Source organism: Phacochoerus africanus, chromosome 8 (genome assembly GCF_016906955.1).
Source record: "Phacochoerus africanus isolate WHEZ1 chromosome 8, ROS_Pafr_v1, whole genome shotgun sequence".
Lineage (NCBI taxonomy): Eukaryota > Metazoa > Chordata > Mammalia > Artiodactyla > Suidae > Phacochoerus > Phacochoerus africanus.
In genome coordinates this window covers 148,405,422-148,425,178 of record NC_062551.1, presented here as the reverse complement: position 1 = coordinate 148,425,178, position 19,757 = coordinate 148,405,422, and the positions used below count along the sequence as shown (strand labels likewise).

Sequence of the window (19,757 nt, the reverse complement as noted above, 5' to 3'; positions counted from 1 at the left end):
GAAGTGATCACCACGGTAAGTCTAAGGAGGTGCTATCTTCAGTCCGCATTTCAAAGATGAGAACATGAGGGCACGGAGAGGTTAAATACTTTGCTCAAGGTTAAGTAACTTCTTTAAGATCACACAGCCCATGACTGCGAGAGCTGGGTTCCCACCCTGTCAGTCTGGTCTTATCAGTCCATTCCCTGAAATACTGCAGTAAACTGTCTGCATCTGGTGATTTAAATGTATAAATATGGTACCTCAAAGTTTTCTTGAATGTTCCAGTAATGTTCAAAGTTTTCTTGAATGTTCCAGTAATGTTCATCACTTGCATAAAATTGTCTTACCCCCTTACATTTAAAATCATTAGTTGGGAGTTCCCGTCGTGGCTTTATTCAACGTTTGCTTTATTCTCTCTCTGCTGTGGGTTTGATTTTCTTCTTGTCTAGAGTTAATTCTAAGCATTTCTATGTTAAAAAGGGCCCAACGCATAAACTCTTCTCTTATTCCAAGCAATTAGGAGTTACCTTTCCAATCAAATTGGGGTGACATTGTTGGCTGGGGGAGGTGCATGTTGACTGGAACTCGGATGTGGAACCCCCAGTCCAACGCACCAGTGCCAATGGGGAGTCTCAGGTGGCTTGTGTTCACAGCCACAGTCCCTTATTCTCACGTCTTAGGAATCTGCAGCCCCTGCCCTCTTGAGAAGTCATCTGACCTGCATTCTTCATGATTCTACTCTGAATTCTTTTCCAGTTCTTTCTGGACATTATGCCCCCAGCTCTTAGAGATGTCATGTGTCATCTGGCGGCCAGTCACAATACTATACAGATCTTCTTATGACACGACGTCCCTGCCCCGTGGCTGCTGAGTTTACCTGGCTTCCCAGGTCGAGGACCAGCTGAATCTGACTGGTACACTTTGGAGTCCTTTCTTTTTGTCTTTTTAGGGCCGCACCCTCGGATTTGGAAGTTCCCAGGCTAGGGGTCGAATCGGAACTGTAGCCACTGACCTCTGTCACAGCCACAGCAATGCCAGATCCCAGCCGCTTCTGCGACCTACACCACAGCTCATGGCAATGCTGGATCCTTAACCCACTGAGTGAGGCCAGGGATCAAACCTGCATCCTCATGGATACTAGTCAGATTTGTTTCCGCTGCGCCATGATGGGAACTCTAAGGAGCTTTAATTCTAGATTCCTGTGAGAGAAAATCTGAGCGATTCAGCCCTTAGTCAGGTGTCTGCCTTTGGTCTTCGTAGCCTGGCATCAGTGTCCTGTAGTACAAACGTGGCCCTAGGAGTCCACCCTTGTGGCTTGTGGGTGGGGGTAGGAGACAGTTCTCAGAGAAGAGGGAGGCTGAGTGGAAGATGCTACATGGAGAAGGTGTTGGAGGAAAGCAGGTGCTCAGGTAGTGTCTTCATGTTGGAGGAAAATAACCTGACGGGACCCACACTGGCCAAGGACTCGAAGTTGAAGTCTGGTGTAGGAGGCCAGCGGAGGAGCAGCTCTGGACAAGCGCAGAGACCAGGAACCTCAGCGCTTCCCCAGCTGAGGAGGGAGTCCTTTTTGCAAACCTTGGTTAATCCTCTACCAGTCTCTCCTTCAAGCTGTTGAATGCACCACTGGCAGCCACTCAACTTGCCAAAAACATAGCTACTTAATATTCTTCCTGCTTAAAATTTCCCGTAGAAATAATAATTTCCATACAAAATAGACTTTATGGAAGTTCCCATTGTGGCACAGTGGAAATGAACCCGACTAGTGTCCATGAGGATGTGGGTTTGATCTCCTGGCCTTGCTCAGTGGGTTAAGGATCCAGTGTTGCTGTGAGTTTGACTTTTCAATTCAAAGTGAATGACTTTTCCCAGCTTGTGTTTCCTGTCATGGGAGTCAAACACCCCAAGCCCTCAGGCAAGCAGCTGCAGCCATCACAAGCACAGGGCTCTGGGGGTCTGATGTTCCCTGCTGCTTTGAGTCCCGTTCGTAGCTTTCTTTCTAGTGCTTGCGTGACGAGGCGGGGCTGCCAGTTCTATTCCCTGTGCCCACGCTGGTGGCGATTGCTAAAGAGTAATTCTTGGTGTGAAGAGTTCAACCTATTCAGGCCCTGAGTCCAGCCCTTCCATGAGCTCTGGGACATAGCAGTGAGCAACCCAGGAAATAGTTGTCCACGGGAAAACAGAAAGCTAGAATGAGTAAAGGACTGGCACGTCTTCCTTTTCTGCTGTGTTCTGCTAGGAAGGCATCCTGGCTGAGCAGAGTGGGAGCTGGCGTCTTTGCGAGGCTGGGAGCAAAGGGGGTCCATAACTCTGCCATGGTGAAATTGATGGGGCCCAAGACCCATATGAAAGTTCCCCGTCTGAAGGGAGTAATCCTGAAATTCCCCATATGGTTTAAATGTAATTTGTGTCATTGTGAAGGAGTGCTGGCGATGCCGGCAAATTCATTTGGCCAAATTGGGCTCGCTATGCTCGACAGTAACGTTTCCGAAGATGAAGTTCAACCTTTGCTGGCGCGCTGAAACAAATGAGTTTCTTAATAGCTGCCCCACTTAGTCGGAGCGTCTTAGGAAGCTTAATGTTTTTAATGCTTCTTCTTTTTACCACACTTCACAGTCCATCTAACATGGCTGCTTCTGGCAATATTTTTATATGGGGTCGACTTCTATAGTGTCCATAAAATTAGGACTCAGACCCATTTTTAGAATGGAAGCGTTTCTAGGGCAAGGATTACATCTTTTCGGTTTGGTTTTGCGTATTGACAAACACCATACTGACATAGGTCATTGGTGAAAACACTGCTCTTTGCTTGGAACCTTTGATTTGATGTGAAGTTGCTGGATATGCATTGGCAAGTGCAGGTGCTGTGAGAGATGGAAGCCTTTCCAGTCCATGCCTCGCCGTAAAGCTGGCTCACATGCAGCGACGTCAAAGAATATATGTTCCCTGGGGGGACCGGGTTTACCTGGTGAATCTATTCCGCAGATTTCATATGTAGGACTTCTCGATGCTCAAACACTGTTGTTTGTTCCCATTTGTATTAAATGATGTTTTAAACGCGAAGATGCTCTTACTGCAGAGGTGTATTTAAAACTCTTGAAATTGTGAGGCAAACAAATAATGATCCTCAAAGTGGGAGTTCCTGTTGTGGCTTAGTGGGTTAAGTATATGTAATGCAAGTTTGATTCCTGGCCTTGCTCAGCGGGTTAAGGATCTGACATTGATGTGACTGTGGTGTAGGCCAGCAGCTGCAGCTCCACTTTGACCCCTAGTTTGGGAACTTCCATGTGTCATAGGTTCAGCCCTAAAAAGAAAAAGAAGAAAGAAAAAACCATCCCCAAAGTAGCATGCCAGCTATTAGGATTTAGGACTGGAAGGGCATTATTCAGCTTGCAGTGATTCTTTTAAACTACTTTAGACTGTATATATTTTAACCTTTAAAGAATCAGAATAGTTACATGAGGAACACTTTCTGTATCTGTCAGTTTTTAGATGTTTAAAAAGTGATACTAGGATACTAGGCCTAAGAGCAGACTTAATTCTGAAGAAGTGTCACTTTTACAACAGTTTCAATGTGAAAACATATTTTTAGAAACAAATTTTTGTTCATATGAACACACGCTGATAAGCCGAGGTCCTCTTGAATCTGATGTGGCCAGTGTCTTCAAGAAGAATGGCAAGCATGTAGGCCATCCTTTGAAATAACACCTGTTGGAGCTTATGCTTCAAACAAGCCCATGTTGATGCTTGTGTGGGTTTGTGTGTGTTGAATATCTTTTTTTTTTTTTTAGCTTTTTAGGGCCTCACTCATGGCATATGGAAGTTCCCAGGCTAGGGATCGAATCAGAGCTACAGCTGCTGGCCTACATCACAGCCACAGCAACACAGGATCCGAGCCTCGTCTGCAATCTACATCACAGCTCACGGCAACACCAGATCCCTGACCCACTGAGTGAGGCCAGGGATCGAACCTGTGTCCTTACGGATACTAGTCAGATTCGGTTTTGCTATGCCACAATGGGAACTCCTTGAATATCTGTTTTGAATTTTCATAGTTGTGCCTTGACTATTTATCATTTCTCATTTTATGGAATTGATATGCATTGACCATAAACTGTAAATAAAATAAACAGATGTGTGGGAAAAGACCCCAGAAAAACATCACTCTCCTAGTTCCAGTTTCAGAAAGAGTTTCTTCCAGAGAGTGGCTGACCACCAGCGGAGAACGTGCTGGAATGGGTGAGCAGAGAGGCTTTGGTGGGGGATGTCAGAGCCCCCATGCAACCAAGTATCCCTGAATCTACCCTGGGGTTTCAAGATCTTGTTAGGGAAACTACCAATTATGTGGTGGATTAGCTCTGTTATTCCCAATGGAAAGATTATTGGGTTGATGTTTCATAAATCTGGATCTATTATTAAACATGTCAAGACCCATATGCTGGCTTAATCTGCAAGCCTGTTTAAAACCAGAGAAAACTTGCAACCAAACATAAAAAATATGAATTAAAAAAATTGCATTTGTGGTAAGTTGGAAAACACTGAGTGTATAAACTACTGCTCATAAAACAAAGATATTTCATAAGAATTTTAATTTTATTTATTTATTTATTTTTATTTTTTGTCTTTTTGCTATTTCTTTGGGCTGCTCCCGGGGCATATGGAGGTTCCCAGGCTAGGGGTCGAATTGGAGCTGTAGCCACTGGCCTACGCCAGAGCCACAGCAACGTGGGATCCGAGCCGTGTCTGCAACCCACACCACAGCTCACGGCAACGCCGGATCGTTAACCCGCTGAGCAAGGCAGGGACCAAACCCGCAACCTCATGGTTCCTAGTCGGATTTGTTAACCACCGCGCCACGACGGGAACTCCAAGAATTTTAATTTTAAAAACTAAATGAGAGGCAGAAATAAGCTGTAGAAAGCAAGGTTATTTCATAAGAATTTTAGTTTTAAAAACTGAATAAGGAGTTCCCATTGTGGTGCAGCGGAAGCAAATCTGACTAGTATCCATGAGGATGTGGGTTGATTCCTGGAGCTGCTCAGTGGGTCGGGGATCTGGTGTTACTGTGAGCTGTGGTGTGGGTCAGAAAAGTGGCTCAGATCTGGCATCCTGTGGCTGTGACATAGGCCTGTAGCTGCAGCTCCAATTCGACTCCTAGCCTGGGAACTTGCATATGCCATGGGTGCAGCTCTAAAAAGCATAAATAAATAAATAAAATAAGAAGAGGCAGAAATAAACTATAAAAAACAATCGTCCTTGGCCAACTAGCTTTCAACTTAATGGACGTGCTTTGTGCTTTGTTTTAATGTTGTGTCTTGAGGTCCTCCCTGGAGATGGGCCAGCCCGTGTGCCATGTGAGGGATGCCAGGCTCCCTTGGTAGTGGCCTGCTTTCTGCTTTTGGGTCTGTTGGTTCTGCTGGTCCTGTGTGAGAAGCCCCTGGACCACAGAGACTTTCATGCCTCACAGAGGGCAGCCCGCTGTTCCCAGGGCCTGATGGCTTTCAGACCTGGCTTGTCAAGTTAGTAGAAAAATACTCAGGTTTTGTTTCTCAAAGGATTGATTACTCACTTTCCCCTTGAACACTTGACTTTTCTATGTACCTCAAAGTCCCCAGACATACATGTGGCCTAACTAGTCCTGATTTACTTTTTTTTTTCCGTTTTTTATCTTTTTAGGGCTGCACCCGTGGCATGTGGAGGTTCCCAGGCTAGGGGTCCAATGGGAGCTACAGCTGCCACCTACACCACAGCTCACGGCAACGCCAGATCCTTAACCCACTGAGCGAGGCCACGGATTGAACCCGCAACCTCGGATTCATTTCTGCTGCGCCATGGCGGGAACTCCCTAATTTACTTTTTAAGTCCCCTTAACAAGTTCACCAAAACCTCGACAGTGGAGCTTTGGAATTGACACCTTCTGCTGAGCTGGATAAAGCACACACATGTATGTATTGAGATAGATTAAAATCATAGGGATCAAGTGGAATTGGTGATTAAATTTAGTCAGGTGGAAGGTTTTTAAACATCTTAGGTTCTTCAAAGGCAAAGGACTTAAACAGCTTCACTCAAAATGTTTTTTAAAAGTCAAGTCTACTTAAAGCTGAGAACATTCAAACACAAGATTTAATCTTATGTTCATACCATTTTTCCAAATAGTGACTTGATCACACCTTATGCACTCAGAAAAACATCCCGCCCCCACCCCATTCTGCTTATGTTTTCAAGGATTTTGTGCATTTTCATCCCCATTTTTCCATAAGTTCAAGGGAACGACCTGGCCGTAGGTCATTCGGGGCGTGTTTGTGGATGTCTGTTCTTCTAGAACCGAATTCTCTTTTGTTAAAGCTTTCATGGCCAAGGAATACATCTGTTCTGTTAGATGATTTTTTCCTTCTAATTGGGATTGCATGTGGGAAGTTACAAATCACTTGGGCATCAAAATAATGGTGATAGAAGGAAACCAGAGGTAACAGATCCCACACTTCCATTTTAAGGTTGACCTTTAACTTGCGAGAGGGCATGGAGCAACTTCAGCTGCAGATGGCCTCTCGGTGATGACTGCCCAGGGAGGCTCTGGTTTAAGGGGTGTCAGTCGCAGCGGAGCTGCATCAGGGTGTCTTGTTCACGAACCGGCCTCGGGGACCGACTGCACTTGCTCCGTCTTTGCCTGCTTCTCAGAGCAGAGTCTGGCTCTGCTCTGGTGTTGGTAACTCAAGTCCGCTGCGTGCAGTGCCCTCTGGACCCGCCTCCACCCTAACGGGGAAATGAGGCAAAAATAATTGAAGGGTATTTGGCTGGCTTATGTGGGCAGAGTGTCCTCATCAAAACAACTTTGGAGATCTGCTCTGGGTGTGGGTGTGGGCGAGTGGGTGGCCATTAGCTTTTTCACAAGGGACGCTGACAGCAGGAATGAACCCTGCTTCCTCCTTGAGAATGAGCATCCAGGCAAGACCTCTGTTTTAGTGACGCAGGCAACACTGTGGCTGCTTCAGGTCGGACAGACTCTTTGGGGGGACCTTTGACTGCTTCCTGGACCTTCACGGAGCCAAATGGTGGGAATGAAAGATGAGTGACTTTGATGAATGGATTTCTGGGAAATACAGAAAAATGGAAGAAGGTCCTCTACCTCTGTTGACTTTTACTACAGCTCCCTACTACGACCAGAAACCAGGAACTAGTGGATTGCGGAAGAAAACCTATTTTTTTGAGGCCAAGCCCTGCTATCTGGAGAATTTCATCCAGAGTATATTCTTTTCCATAGACCTAAAAGATCGCCAGGGATCCTCACTGGTAGTTGGTGGAGACGGGCGGTATTTTAATAAATCGGCAATAGAAACAATAGTCCAGATGGCAGCCGCCAATGGGGTTGGTATATGCTTAGAATTGCTATGCTTCTGGCTCTCCACATAACCTCTTAATTCTGCAGAAATATACACAAGTACCAAGATTTGTGTGGTGCACATATCTCAGTGCTACTAACATCCAATTAAATTTCATTGTGACTTCAGAGATGGTGTATTGTGATATTACCCTGAAATTACCTTAGTCACCTTGGGATATGGGACTGTAAGTTCAACTTCTTAATGTTGTTCTCTGTGCCTGTTGCTTGAAGAGGTGCCTGTTGCTTGAAGAGGTGCCTGTTGCTTTTAGGCATTTAAAGCGCACCCGGCCTTAGGATGTCTTATCTCCATTCTAACTAGTTTTGAGAGGCACCCTATCCTAGGCGTGAGGCTCTAATGAGTAGCCCCGAGAGGAGGATTTTGTTTTCTTTCAATGGCTTCCTTGTTGAAGTTCAGTCACTTGTCAAACAGGAAAACAAAGGCCAGGGCATGCTGTTATTTGTGGGTCCCAGTAATCGTGCGGAACTGCTACGAGGAGGTTGGAAAATGTTAGGTGTGAGCCTTCCAAGTGGACCTGTTACAGGGCAACCTGCTTCTAATGACCTTGGATACAAAGAAGCCCTGTGTGCGGTGAATTTGTGCAGCAGGGTAGAGATAATAACTCCTGTGAGCCCATAATATAAGGAGGCTCTGCTAAAGCTCTGCATGGCGAAGAGCTGTGTTGGCTGAATTAACCACATCGGGAGGAACCTTGCACCAGGAAGCATTGATCTTGACAATCTAACAATTGGCCCAGTCTCACTGACTTACAAGAAGGCCGGCATCAGGACATGGCTGTTTCTGCTCCGCAAATTCCTCGGTAGGGCCAACGTATATTTTTAGTGTTTTAGATTTGATTACACTTAGCAATCACTTGGAGCACACAGTCCTTCGGTACTTACCCATTTTTTAAAAATCTGTTTTGTTTCCTTCCTGGAAGCAATTCTCATTCTGAGGACGTAAAATTTAGCATCGCAGCCAAATGCACCGGGCATTCATTTTCAGTCTATTTTAACAATACACTAAGCAGGTGTGAGGGCAAAAGCCCAATTAAAAAAAAATACATTACCAAATTATATTTAGAAGTGTGTGTAGATCCTGTTGTTTATAACATGAGGTTTCCTTTATACCCAGTTTCAAAATCTGAATGCCTGTCATGTAAAATTTGCTGATAAAGCACTCGAATATGAAATTATTATGACGCATACACATTTTTAAGATGAAATGTGACATGCTGTAAATTTCATCTTTGAGGAGAGCTGCGAAGGGAACAGTATTAAGATGCCTTTAATCTTTTGGGAGAGAATGGATGGAACATTATTTCTGCGCATATATCTGGATTGTTGAGTGGATCTGGTACACTGTCCCCTTTGCTGTGATATATTTGGCTTCATTGCATTTTTGTGCAAAGCTGAAGGATGTGGAAGAAGTGATAGGAATGTGTAATTCAGGCAGGCCCTATAGGCTTTCTCAGATTTACGATCTTGAGGTTTGCTAAATAATGCATTTAAAGCGATAATAATTGACTAAATACGGTAACCGCCTATTTGTTGGAGCTGTGGCAGCTCAAGCAGTATTTTCAAGACTTTTCAAGGTCATTCCTTATTAAAAATAGTGATGCATTTAAAGTAGCCATGCTCCCCAACGGAATTACGTAAAATGTTTAGTGGACCGATACAGCACTTTCATCTGATAAAACCTATCAAAGCCTATATAGTTTGATTTCTTTTTCTAACATCTCCTAAATTCTGACGATTTTAACATCCCTTTGATTGTGGGTGGAACTTTAGGGAGGCAATCTGTAAGAAAGAGAATTTATTGCCACAGATTTGAATGGAAGTCAGTGTTCCTTCCTCAGCTTTGTCAACACCTGATCCACCCAGGAGCCAGGGCTAGGAGAACTTTTCAGCCTAGTGAGCTAAATGGAGGCCGATTCCTCTCTCCCCTTTAGTACCCCCTTGTCTGGTGCATGTGTGGATAACAGAATACACTCTGCCTTTGTTTTTATTTGCATAGAGCCGCCTGCATTTACAGGCAATTTTTTTGTGTGTGTGTCTTTTTTTGTATTTTCCAGGGCTGCACCTGCAACATATGGAGGTTCCCAGGCTAGGGGTCTAATCAGAGCTGTAGCCGCCGGCCTACACCAGAGCCACAGCAACGTGGGATCCAAGCCCCGTCTGTGACCTACACCACAGCTCACGGCAACGCCAGATCATTAACCCACTGAGCAAGGCTTTATGGTTCCTAGTCAGATTTGTTAACCACCAAGCCATGACGGGAACTCCAATTTTTTTAATTAAAAAATTTTTTTTTTCTTTTCACAGCCACACCTATGACATATGGGAGTTCCTGGGCTAGAAGTCGAATGAGAACTATAGCTGCTGGTCTATGCCACAGCCACAGCCACAGCCACAGCCACGCTGGATCCGAGCCACATCTGCGACCTACGCTGCGGCTTGTGGCAATGCCAGATTTTTAACCCACCGAGCAAGGCCAGGACTCAAACCCATATCCTCATGGATACTATGTCAGGTTCTTAACCCACTGAGCCACAATGGGAGCTCCATTTATAGGCAATTTTAATGAGCAAAGTCAAACATTGGCGGGGCCTTGTTTATAGTACTTGTCTCATTCATTCCCCCGGGCTTTAAACCTAGAGATATTTTTAGAAATGAAGACAGAAACTGTGGGTATGACTAGCAGAGCATAGAAAATGCAACTTGGTTTTTTTTTGTGAGATATAGGAAAACAGTAGGCCCTATCTTTCAGTTAAAGGGAATATTTTACATTTACTCCTTGTCATGGTTGACTATCAAAAGAGAGGGGGGCGGTGTGGAGAGTGAGGCCTCACATGGTAGCTGGACACGAGTGATGCGGAAGGGAGATGAGGGTGAGGAGGCAGGACTGGGTGCAGGGCAAAGGGGGCATCTCTAAGCTGGTAGATATGTGGGATCCAGGGAAGGCTTTGTTCCCACCTTTTATTGTGGTAAAGTATACATACCAAAACGTGCTGTTTTAACCATTTTTAAGTGTACAATTCAATGGTATCCATTACATTCATGATGCTTGGCTACCATTGCCCCTATCTAGTTCCGGAACTTTTTCATCATCTCATCTGAAACTCTGTACCCACTAAACAGTAACACCCCATTGTCTCCTGCCCACAGCCCCTGGCAAATTTGGTTCTACTTTCTGTCTATCCATTTGCCTATTCCATTTAGCATATGCCTCTACTAAATATAAGCGGAATCATACAATTCTTGTCCCTTTTGTATCTGGCTTATTTTAACTTAGTATAATGTTTTCGAGGTTCATCCATGTTGTAGCATGTGGCAGAATTTTCCTTCCTTTTTAAGGGTACTATTCCATCGTATGTAGGTACTGCATTTTGTTGATCCATTCATCTTTTGAGGGACATCTGGGTTGTTTCCACCTTTGGCCATTGTGAATAACGCTGTTTTGAACATGGGTATGCAAATATCTGTTCGAGTCCTTGCTTTCTTTTTGTGTCTGTACCTAGAAGTGCAGTTTCTGGATCATATGGTTCAGGGAAGGTTTGTGAGTAGGGGAGGGACACAGAACTACAGTTCAGAAGTTGAACCAGGTGGGCCGGGGGGTAGGTTGGAAAGATTCAGCCAAGGTAGAGCAGAGGAGGTGCTGGTGGGAGAAAGGCAGGGGAGCTTGAGTCAGGAGCTGTTATGATGCTCAGACATTCTCAGGGGAAGGAGGATAATAGAGTCGTATCTCCCCAGTATCAGATTGAGGATTCTATTCCTGAGGATGATGCCTGGGAAAGAGTCTGCTCTGGAAGGGAGTATTTTGGCCAGCTGTACCTACTCTTGGGCTCAAGAGAAAGAACCTACCATGGACTTTCCTTGCTTCTCTTGATTTTCTCTCTTACTCTTGCCTCCGGGTACAATCCTCTCAGTCTTGAACCATTGCTGTAGGGAATGGTAGAATGAAGGGGTGACTCGGGTTGCATAGCCTGATTTTCATTTACCAGTTTCCCCTCCCACATTAAGTACATACAGAATCCAAGTAAAAGTCAGTGTGCTTGGAGTTCCAGTCGTGGCTCAGTGGTTATTGAACCCAATTGGCATCCATGAGGACATGGGTTCTATCCCTGGCCTCGCTCAGTGGGTTAAGGACCTGGCATTGCTGTGAGGTGTGGTGTAGGTCACAGAGGCTTGGATCCCACATTGCTGTGGCTGTGGTGAAGGCCGGCAGCTGCAGCTGCAATTTAATCCCTGGCCTAGGAACCTCCATATGCCACGAGTATGGCCCTAAAAAGCAAAAAAAAAAAAAAAAAAAAAGTCAGTGTGCTTGATGTGCAAACACAGCTTTCAGATAACTCCACCATCCACTCTGGCTGATTAAATTGCCATCTGAGAGCTCTTGCTGTCAAAATTATGGAACTACTTGACCATAGGCTTTTATTTACATCAGAAGCACAGCCGGGAACTGCTAGAAGGGTGAGATGTTCCCATTCCCACTGTCCTGAGCCCAGGGAGTTGCCGCTTCCTGAGGGAGGTAGGACATAAGATATGTATTAATATAACAAATTGTTCAGAGAGAGATACATGAGAGCCAAGAGGTTCCTGGAATGAAGCAGCTGCTTCCTGGGAGGTAGTTGGTAGTGGAGGGGTTTAAACATAAGGCAGTCAAGCTTTTAGTGACCTGTGGGAAAGTGGCAAAGCTAACAGTCCCAGAGAAACTTGCCCAGGGAACCCAGGCATTTCATTGGCATTTTCAGTATTAGAAATACATCTTCTACCATCAAGCCATTTCTTTTTTTCTTTTTTTTTCCTTGAAATAATATTGTCTGTTAAAAACATTTTATTGAAGTGTAGTTGCTTTGCCGTGCTGTGCCAATTTCTGCTATGCAGCAAAGTGAGTCAGTCATACATATATATGCATTCTTTTTTTAGTATTATTTTCCACCATGGCCTGTCTCAGGAGAATGGATGTAATTCTCTGTGCTGTACAGTGGAATCTTGTTTATACATCCTAAATATAACAGTTTCTATCTACTAATGCCAACTTCCTGGTCCATCCCACTCCCTCCTCCCTCCCCCTTGGCAACCACAAATCTGTTCTCTATGTCTGTGAGTCTGTTCCTATTTCATAGGTAGATTCATTTATGCCATATTTTTGATTACACATAAAATTGACATCATATGGTATTTGTCTTTCTCTTTCGGACTTACTTCACTTAGTATGAGAATCTCTAGTTGCATCCATGTTGCTGCAGATGGCATTATTTTTTTCTTTTTTCTTTTTCCTTTCTTAGGGCTGCACCTGCAGCATATGGAGGTTCCCAGGCCAGGGGTCGAATTGGAGCTACAGCTGCTGGCCTATACCACAGCCATAGCAACCAGATCCGAGCCATGTCTGCGACCTACACCACACCTCACAGCTACACCAGATCCTTAATCCACTGAGCGAGGCCAGGGATTGAACCCACAACCTCATGGTTCATAGTCAGATTCATTTCTGCTGCTCTACCACGGGAACTCCTATTTTGTTCTCTTTTATGCCCGAATAGTATTCCATTGTATATATGTACCACATCTTAATCCATTCATCTGTCGATGGATGTTTTAAGTGCTTCTTTGTCTAGGCTGTTGTGAACGTAGGTGTGCATGTATCTTTTTGAATTATGGTTTTGTCCAGTGTATTCCCAGAGGTGGGATTGCTGTATCATATGATGGTTCTATATTTAGTTTTCTGAGGAAGCTCCATGCTGTTTTCCATAGTGGTTGTATTAGTTTACATTCATTAAGTCATGTCTTCAACCTTATTTATATTGAGTGGGGCAAGAAGAAATAACAAATGCAAAACTTAAAAACATTCCTGTCCCTTCCTTCTCTCCGAGGGGAGGATGGAGGAAGGGCACAAACTCGTTATTTTATAAATCTTTCTGTGCAGCACTCGTGTCTTCTGTAGTCAGGAACTGACAGAACTTCTTCCTTCTTTTTGAACTTGGGTCATGATGAAACAGACTGAATTACTGTCATTTTAACAAAGGAGCTGTGCTGATACCATCTGTGAGAGATCTGGGGAGGTGAGTTAAGAATGCCACAAAAGTAGCATCTGTGGCTCTTTGATGTGGCTGGTCCTAGCTGGCTTACCCAGGGACACTTCCAGCCTTCCCGGCCCCAGGCACAGGACATGGCCCAGGCGCCCCCAGCCTGGGAACCCACCATATCAAAATCCAAGCTTGACTGGAGACAGAAATTCATGAGGTACATTTTATAACATTCTTTTTTTTTTTTTTAAATTAGGTATATGGCTCATATCACATTTCTATTTGGGCAGCACTGTTTTAAAGGAAGCAGGGCAGGGCTATTTGTTGTTGTTGTTGTTGTTGTTATTGTTATTGTTGTTGTCGTTGTTGTTGCTATTTCTTGGGCTGCTCCCGAGGCATATGGAGGTTCCCAGGCTAGGGGTTGAATCGGAGCTGTAGCCACCGGCCTACGCCAGAGCCACAGCAACGCGGGATCCGAGCCGCGTCTGCAACCTACACCACAGCTCACGGCAACGCCAGATCCTTAACCCACTGAGCAAGGGCAGGGACCGAACCCGCAACCTCATGGTTCCTAGTCGGATTCGTTAACCACTGCGCCACGACGGGAACTCATTTTATAACATTCTTAATAAAAAGTTTGCCCTTTTTCCTTTTTCAGATTATTTTAGTTTACAAAAGGCTTCTCTTTGGATTAGGATTCCTTGAACTAGTTAAACTTATATTCTCTCTCCCAATGTGGATCGAAAGTATACTTCGAAGTGGATAAAAATGTGGGTTTTCTCACAATTGTTTGTTTGTTTGTTTGTTTTTTGGCTGCCCCATGGATGCAGAAGTCCCTGGGCCAGGGATTGAACCCTGGGCCACAGGAGTAATCAGAGCCATAGTAGGGATGACACCAGGTCCCCACCTAACCTGCTGAGACACTAGGGCACGCCTCTCAGAATTTCTTTGATGTATTCAAATTGTGAATCTGGTCTGGACAAGCTCTGTTTTGAATGCTTTATGTTTTCTTGCCAGAGCTTTCTAGCAACCCAATTTATACGCTACAAAGTCCCCAAAAAACTGTCTGAAGGAGTAGCATTGTTCAGCAATGCTGATTCTACTTCAATGATAATATTACTCAGCAACAACAATAAAATAATATACTTCCATTATAATGATAACTCACGCTGTGGATGTTCATTCAGGGACATGTTCCCTAGTCCAGTAGAGTATTTCTTTGTTCACCTGCCTGTTCTGGCATTTCTGTGGGGTAGCTCTGGATTTATTGATATTTAAAGTGTACATTCTGGATTTCTTCTCCTAGATCGGTCGCTTGGTTATTGGACAGAATGGAATCCTCTCCACCCCTGCTGTATCCTGCATCATTAGAAAGATCAAAGCCATTGGTGGGATCATCCTGACAGCCAGCCACAACCCAGGAGGACCCAATGGAGATTTTGGAATCAAATTCAATATTTCCAATGGAGGTGAGTTTACTGTCCATTTTACGTTCTGTGGGACAAACCCACAACCAAGAGCTTGGGAGGCCAGCGTTCTGGTTCTGATCTTTAGCAAGGGGGCTCTTTGTTTCCTTTTGGTAGAAATGAGATGCTTCTCATTTTGTTGCACCTGAACATGAGGAGCCATGAATGGATGATCAGTAACATAATATTTGGTTTAGGAAATCCTGATGCTTGGCTGCCTGAGGTGCTAGTGAAGAGGAATTGATGAGCTCTGTGTTCTGTGTGTTCCCCTGTCAGCTGCAACAAAGGACCCACTCACTGTTTGCTGTTTGATTTCCAGGTCCTGCCCCGGAAGCAATAACGGATAAGATTTTCCAAATCAGCAAGACAATTGAAGAATACGCAATTTGCCCTGACCTGAAAGTAGACCTCGGGGTTCTGGGAAAGCAGCAGTTTGACCTAGAAAACAAGTTCAAACCCTTCACAGGCACGTTCACCCTCCTCCCCTGCTCCAACTCCTAGTTCCAGCTTGAGGGATTTGCCTCTGAAGCTTTTAAGAATAAGGGTCTTTATCTTTGGAAAGATTGTGGCCACCAAGTTTGCATGCAGTAATGAACAGGTCTGGAATTGGGTCTGGGGGGTCTAGAGACCTGGGCTCTCTGGGCCCTGCTGGGGACCAGCTGTGTGACCTTGGGTAAGTTGTTTCCACATCTCTCAGCTTCAGTTTTCTTACCTATAAAGTGAATGGCCTTGATAAGAGGACTTGTCTTTTACTTATTTATTTGGCTTTTTAGGGCCACCCTTGTGGCATATGGAGGTTCCCAGGCTAGAGGTCCATTCAGAGCTGTAGCCACCGGCCTACGCCACAGCCACAGCAACGTGGGGTCCATGCTGTGCCTGTGACCTATACCACAGCTCACAGCAAAGCCAGATCCTTAACCCACTGAGGGAGGCCAGGGATACGAACCCACAAACTCATGGATACTAGTCAGGTTCGTTAACTGCTGAGCCATGACGGGAACTCCATAGCCATCTTTTATTGAGCTTTTATTATGTGCCAAGCTCTTAGCATGCATTTTCGCATTTTACTCTTACTGTGGTTCTGTGAGGGCAGCATTGTATTCACTTTTTCTAGATGAGGAAACAGAGTCTGAGAGAGCTGAAATAAGAGGCTCAAGGTCACATAGTCAGTGAGAAGGAAATCAGGATTCAGACGCAGGTGTGAATGATTCCAAAGCTTGGGTGTTGATTTTACTTTCAGTGAAATCAACTTAGACCATGGTAGGCGTGAAGCTGGAACTCCCTGGGTAGCAGCTGTTGTAAACACTTGTTGTTGACCATCAAGGCATGACAGTAATTGATGGAATACGTGGTGATAAGATTATTCACAGTAATGAAATGAGGTCGAGATGGTTAGCGACGTGAGTTGCGTTTCGACTTTGCTCTGACATGTATTCTTTCCCTGGTCTGCAAGTTTATGGGATGCATTTTTTGCTTGAACCTACCCTTTAGGAGCCAACGGTTGCATCCTAACAAAGAGGAAGGAGCGCTCTGGTCTATCTTGAAGATATTCTTTGGGTTTAGTAAACACCAGTAGAGAATTTCTTAAGCTCTTCATATTTTGAAAATGTTCAGACCCCTGGACATTCAACAACAAGAACAATACTAAGTTCTTGTATTTGTTTTATTCCTTTAGCAGCGCATGTGAAGAGTGGTTCATTAAAATAGTTTTACCATTAAGTCTTGATGGCAACGGGCCTGGAAAAAGGAAAGGAAAGAAAAGTAGGTGTTACATTTTCTGTTGTTTTTTGACACAAAAATATACTTCTCGTGGAAACGGATAGGGAATCACCATGGCAGCAGGGCTTCTGGTCAGGCAGCCCTCCATCCAGAGTCCCCCGTGTGCCCCATCCCAGCTGTGTGGGCAAGGTACTTCATCTTTCAGAACTTGAACTTGTTTGTCTGTAAAATAGGACTGCTAACATTTACCTCTCAGGAAAATCGTTAGTATTAAATAAGACATCATGTAACAGCCCTGGCACATTGGAGCTGTTCCATAAATGTCCTTTTACCATAGTAATTGCACATTTACAGCAGCAGAATCATTTCAGAGGATAATCTTTCTAAATGTGTTTAGTTCCTCCATCTTTCAATGTTGCTTGTTCTCACAGTGGAAATTGTGGACTCGGTGGAAGCCTATGCTACCATGCTGAGAAACATCTTTGACTTCAATGCACTGAAAGAACTGCTTTCTGGTCCAAACCGACTGAAGATCCGTATAGACGCCATGCACGGAGGTATGGAGCCGTTCCTCTTCTGTTTCCTCCCCTCAGAGATCTGAAGCAGCTCTCAGCTTTGTGTATCGTGATGCTCTTTTTTTTTTTTTTTTTTGTATTTTCTTGGGCCGCTCCTGAGGCATATGGAGGTTCCCAGGCTAGGGGTCTAATCAGAGCTGTAGCCGCCGACCTACACCACAGCTCCCGGCAACGCCAGATTGTTAACCCACTGAGCAAGGGCAGGGACCGAATCCACAACCTCATGGTTCCTAGTCGGATTCGTTTCCACTGAACCCACAACCTCGTGGTTTCTAGTCAGATTCGTTTCCACTGCACCACAATGGGAACTCCATGATGCTTTATTTAACAGGCCTTTCCTTAAGACTCTCTCTCTCAGTTCCTTTGCAACTGTCTCAGAGTAATACACAGATAAAAATCTAGTTATATGCAGCAAAATTCCTCACTGTAAGGTAGTGTGAAGGTCAGTGTTTCCACATTAAGCATCAGTTTCCGAGTACCATGCAGCTATTTTTGTAGACTTTCCCTCCCGCTCAGAAGATGCCTTACATTCTTTCTAAGCGCCCCCATCTATTTCGGAAGGGACCTGTTGTTTGCTCGATGTGATAAACGTGCTCCTGAGCCCCACGTCCCACTCACTGTGCCCCACACATGCGCCTTTTCTCAGAAGAGGACCACACCACACACAACTAAATTCACAAATGACAGGATGTGTGTCTCCCTCTTCCTCCCCAGTGGCTTGTGTGGCCCCGTCAGTGGAGACAGCAGTGGTCACTGAACCATGAAGTTTTCTTGCCTGTAGGAATGTGGGAGTTCCTCAACCATTCGGTTATCTATTTATTTGGTAATAATTCAGAGTTTTAGAATCTTTGAGGGACAAGGATTTTCCCTGGGGTTGCAATCCATCTGCTTGTCTGGCTGGGGAAGATTATCTGCCCATGCTCGAACCCTTTCTGAGCTGTGCCCAGGGCCTCCCGTTAATATGGCAATACCATGGTCAGAAAACTCCGGGGGGGGCTAAAATCTCCCATCTCCGGAACTGCTCCCCTTGGGTCCTAACTTGCCTCCAGAGTCCCGCAGAATGGGTCTCCTTTAGTCAGACAAAGCTATTCTGACCTGTCAGAGCATTCACTTGTCAAAGACAGGTATTGAGTAGCTGCCACAGGTATGCGTAGGGGGTAGGCAGGGACTTGGTTGAGATGTCCTTCAAAGCACTTGTGATGCTGGGGGAGTTGAGGTGGGTAAGAAACGCCACTGCCAGGCCAACAAAACGAGGGTTATCTAGAATCTTAGGGATTCTCTTTGGGGTGTGGAAGAAGGCAGAGTGTGACTCCAGGTATCAAAAGATTTCCTGGGAGACATGGCAACCAACTCAGCTTTCATGAAAGAAAGACCTAGGGTGGTGGAACGTCAAGTGATGGTCCTTCCCAGCCGAGGCAGTGGCTCCAGCAAATGCCTGAGAGTGGAAAAACAGATGTCACACCAGGGGAAGGAGCAGGAGTCTGGGCTGGCTCGAGAATGGGGCTTGTGATGGGGAACTGGATTGGAGAAGCTGGTCAGGGAGCTAACTTCTTTTCTAGGCCTTTCTGTTGTTCTTTGGGTGCCTTAGTTTCTATTCCCCTTGAAGCCTTGGCTGCCTTGACCTCATCCTATGGTGTGTCCGTGGCCTCCTCATCGTGGGACCCTAATGGGAAACACATCCTCTGTACTGCTGTGACCCATGTATCAACATTGGTACCTTCCTTGGTGAAAATAAGTGCTCAGCATTTTAGAGATGAACCTTCTTGGTCATTACACTAGGTGATACCGCAAAATGTCTGATTTTTCCTGTGTTCCCTTGTTAGCATTCTTTTAATCAGTTTGTCAGACAGCTTGATAGAGGAGACAGATCAGGGCTGTGAATCTTAGCTCCCTCTCCTGTTGTCTGTGCAAGTTTGGGCAAATAGCTTCATCTCAGAACCTCAGTTTTCTTCCCTATAAATTGGAGGTGATAATCACAATGCAAATAGTTATAACAGGGAGTTCCCGTCACAGTGCAGTGGTTAACGAATCCGACTAGGAACGATGAGGTTGCGGGTTCGATCCCTGGCCTTGCTCAGTGGGTTAAGGATCTGGCATTGCCATGAGCTGTGGTGTAGGTTGCAGATGCGGCTTGGATCCTGCGTTGCTGTGGCTCTGGCGGAGGCCAGTGGCTATGGCTCCGATTCAACCCCTAGCCTGGGAACCTCCATATGCCATAAGAGCGGCCCTAGAAAAAGGTAAAAAGACAAAAAAAAAAAAGTAAAATAACGCAAACAGTTATAAGTGCTGGTACTGTTCTCAGTGCTTCGTTATCTATTAACTCAGTTCTCACATCAGCCCTGTTAGGGAGCTCCTATTTGGGGTGGACGGAAGTTCAAAGCGATTAAGTAGCTTTGTCAAAGTGACACAGCCAGTGATGGGCAGAGCTGAGATGTGAACCCAGACCTTCTGATTCCAGAGTCCAGGTTCCCAAGCACTAAGCTGTCCCATCTGGGGGGCCCTTTTGAAGGCGTGCGGGAGAAAGTGGTCGAGAAGCACCCAGCACGGGTGTGGAGCAGGGTCTTCACAATGGCCAGCCCAGTTCCCTTCCCCACCCTTTCCTAAGCCGCCG

General features: G+C 45.2%; 1 protein-coding gene across 2 annotated transcripts in view; it reads left to right on the top strand.

Moving 5' to 3' along the window:
- PGM1 (phosphoglucomutase 1) overlaps nucleotides 1-19,757 on the top strand; it is a 62,654-nt gene that overhangs the window by 18,418 nt on the left and 24,479 nt on the right. Inside the window, exons 1-4 of one of the 2 annotated variants that reach the window (XM_047788809.1) lie at nucleotides 6,731-7,344; nucleotides 14,693-14,855; nucleotides 15,172-15,318; nucleotides 17,003-17,128. In XM_047788809.1, coding sequence (XP_047644765.1) covers nucleotides 7,045-7,344; nucleotides 14,693-14,855; nucleotides 15,172-15,318; nucleotides 17,003-17,128 — 736 coding nt within the window. In that variant the 5' untranslated portion in view covers nucleotides 6,731-7,044. Of the gene's footprint in view, nucleotides 1-6,730; nucleotides 7,345-14,692; nucleotides 14,856-15,171; nucleotides 15,319-17,002; nucleotides 17,129-19,757 lie in introns of those variants that run through there. The other variant, XM_047788810.1, reaches the window with a different exon arrangement.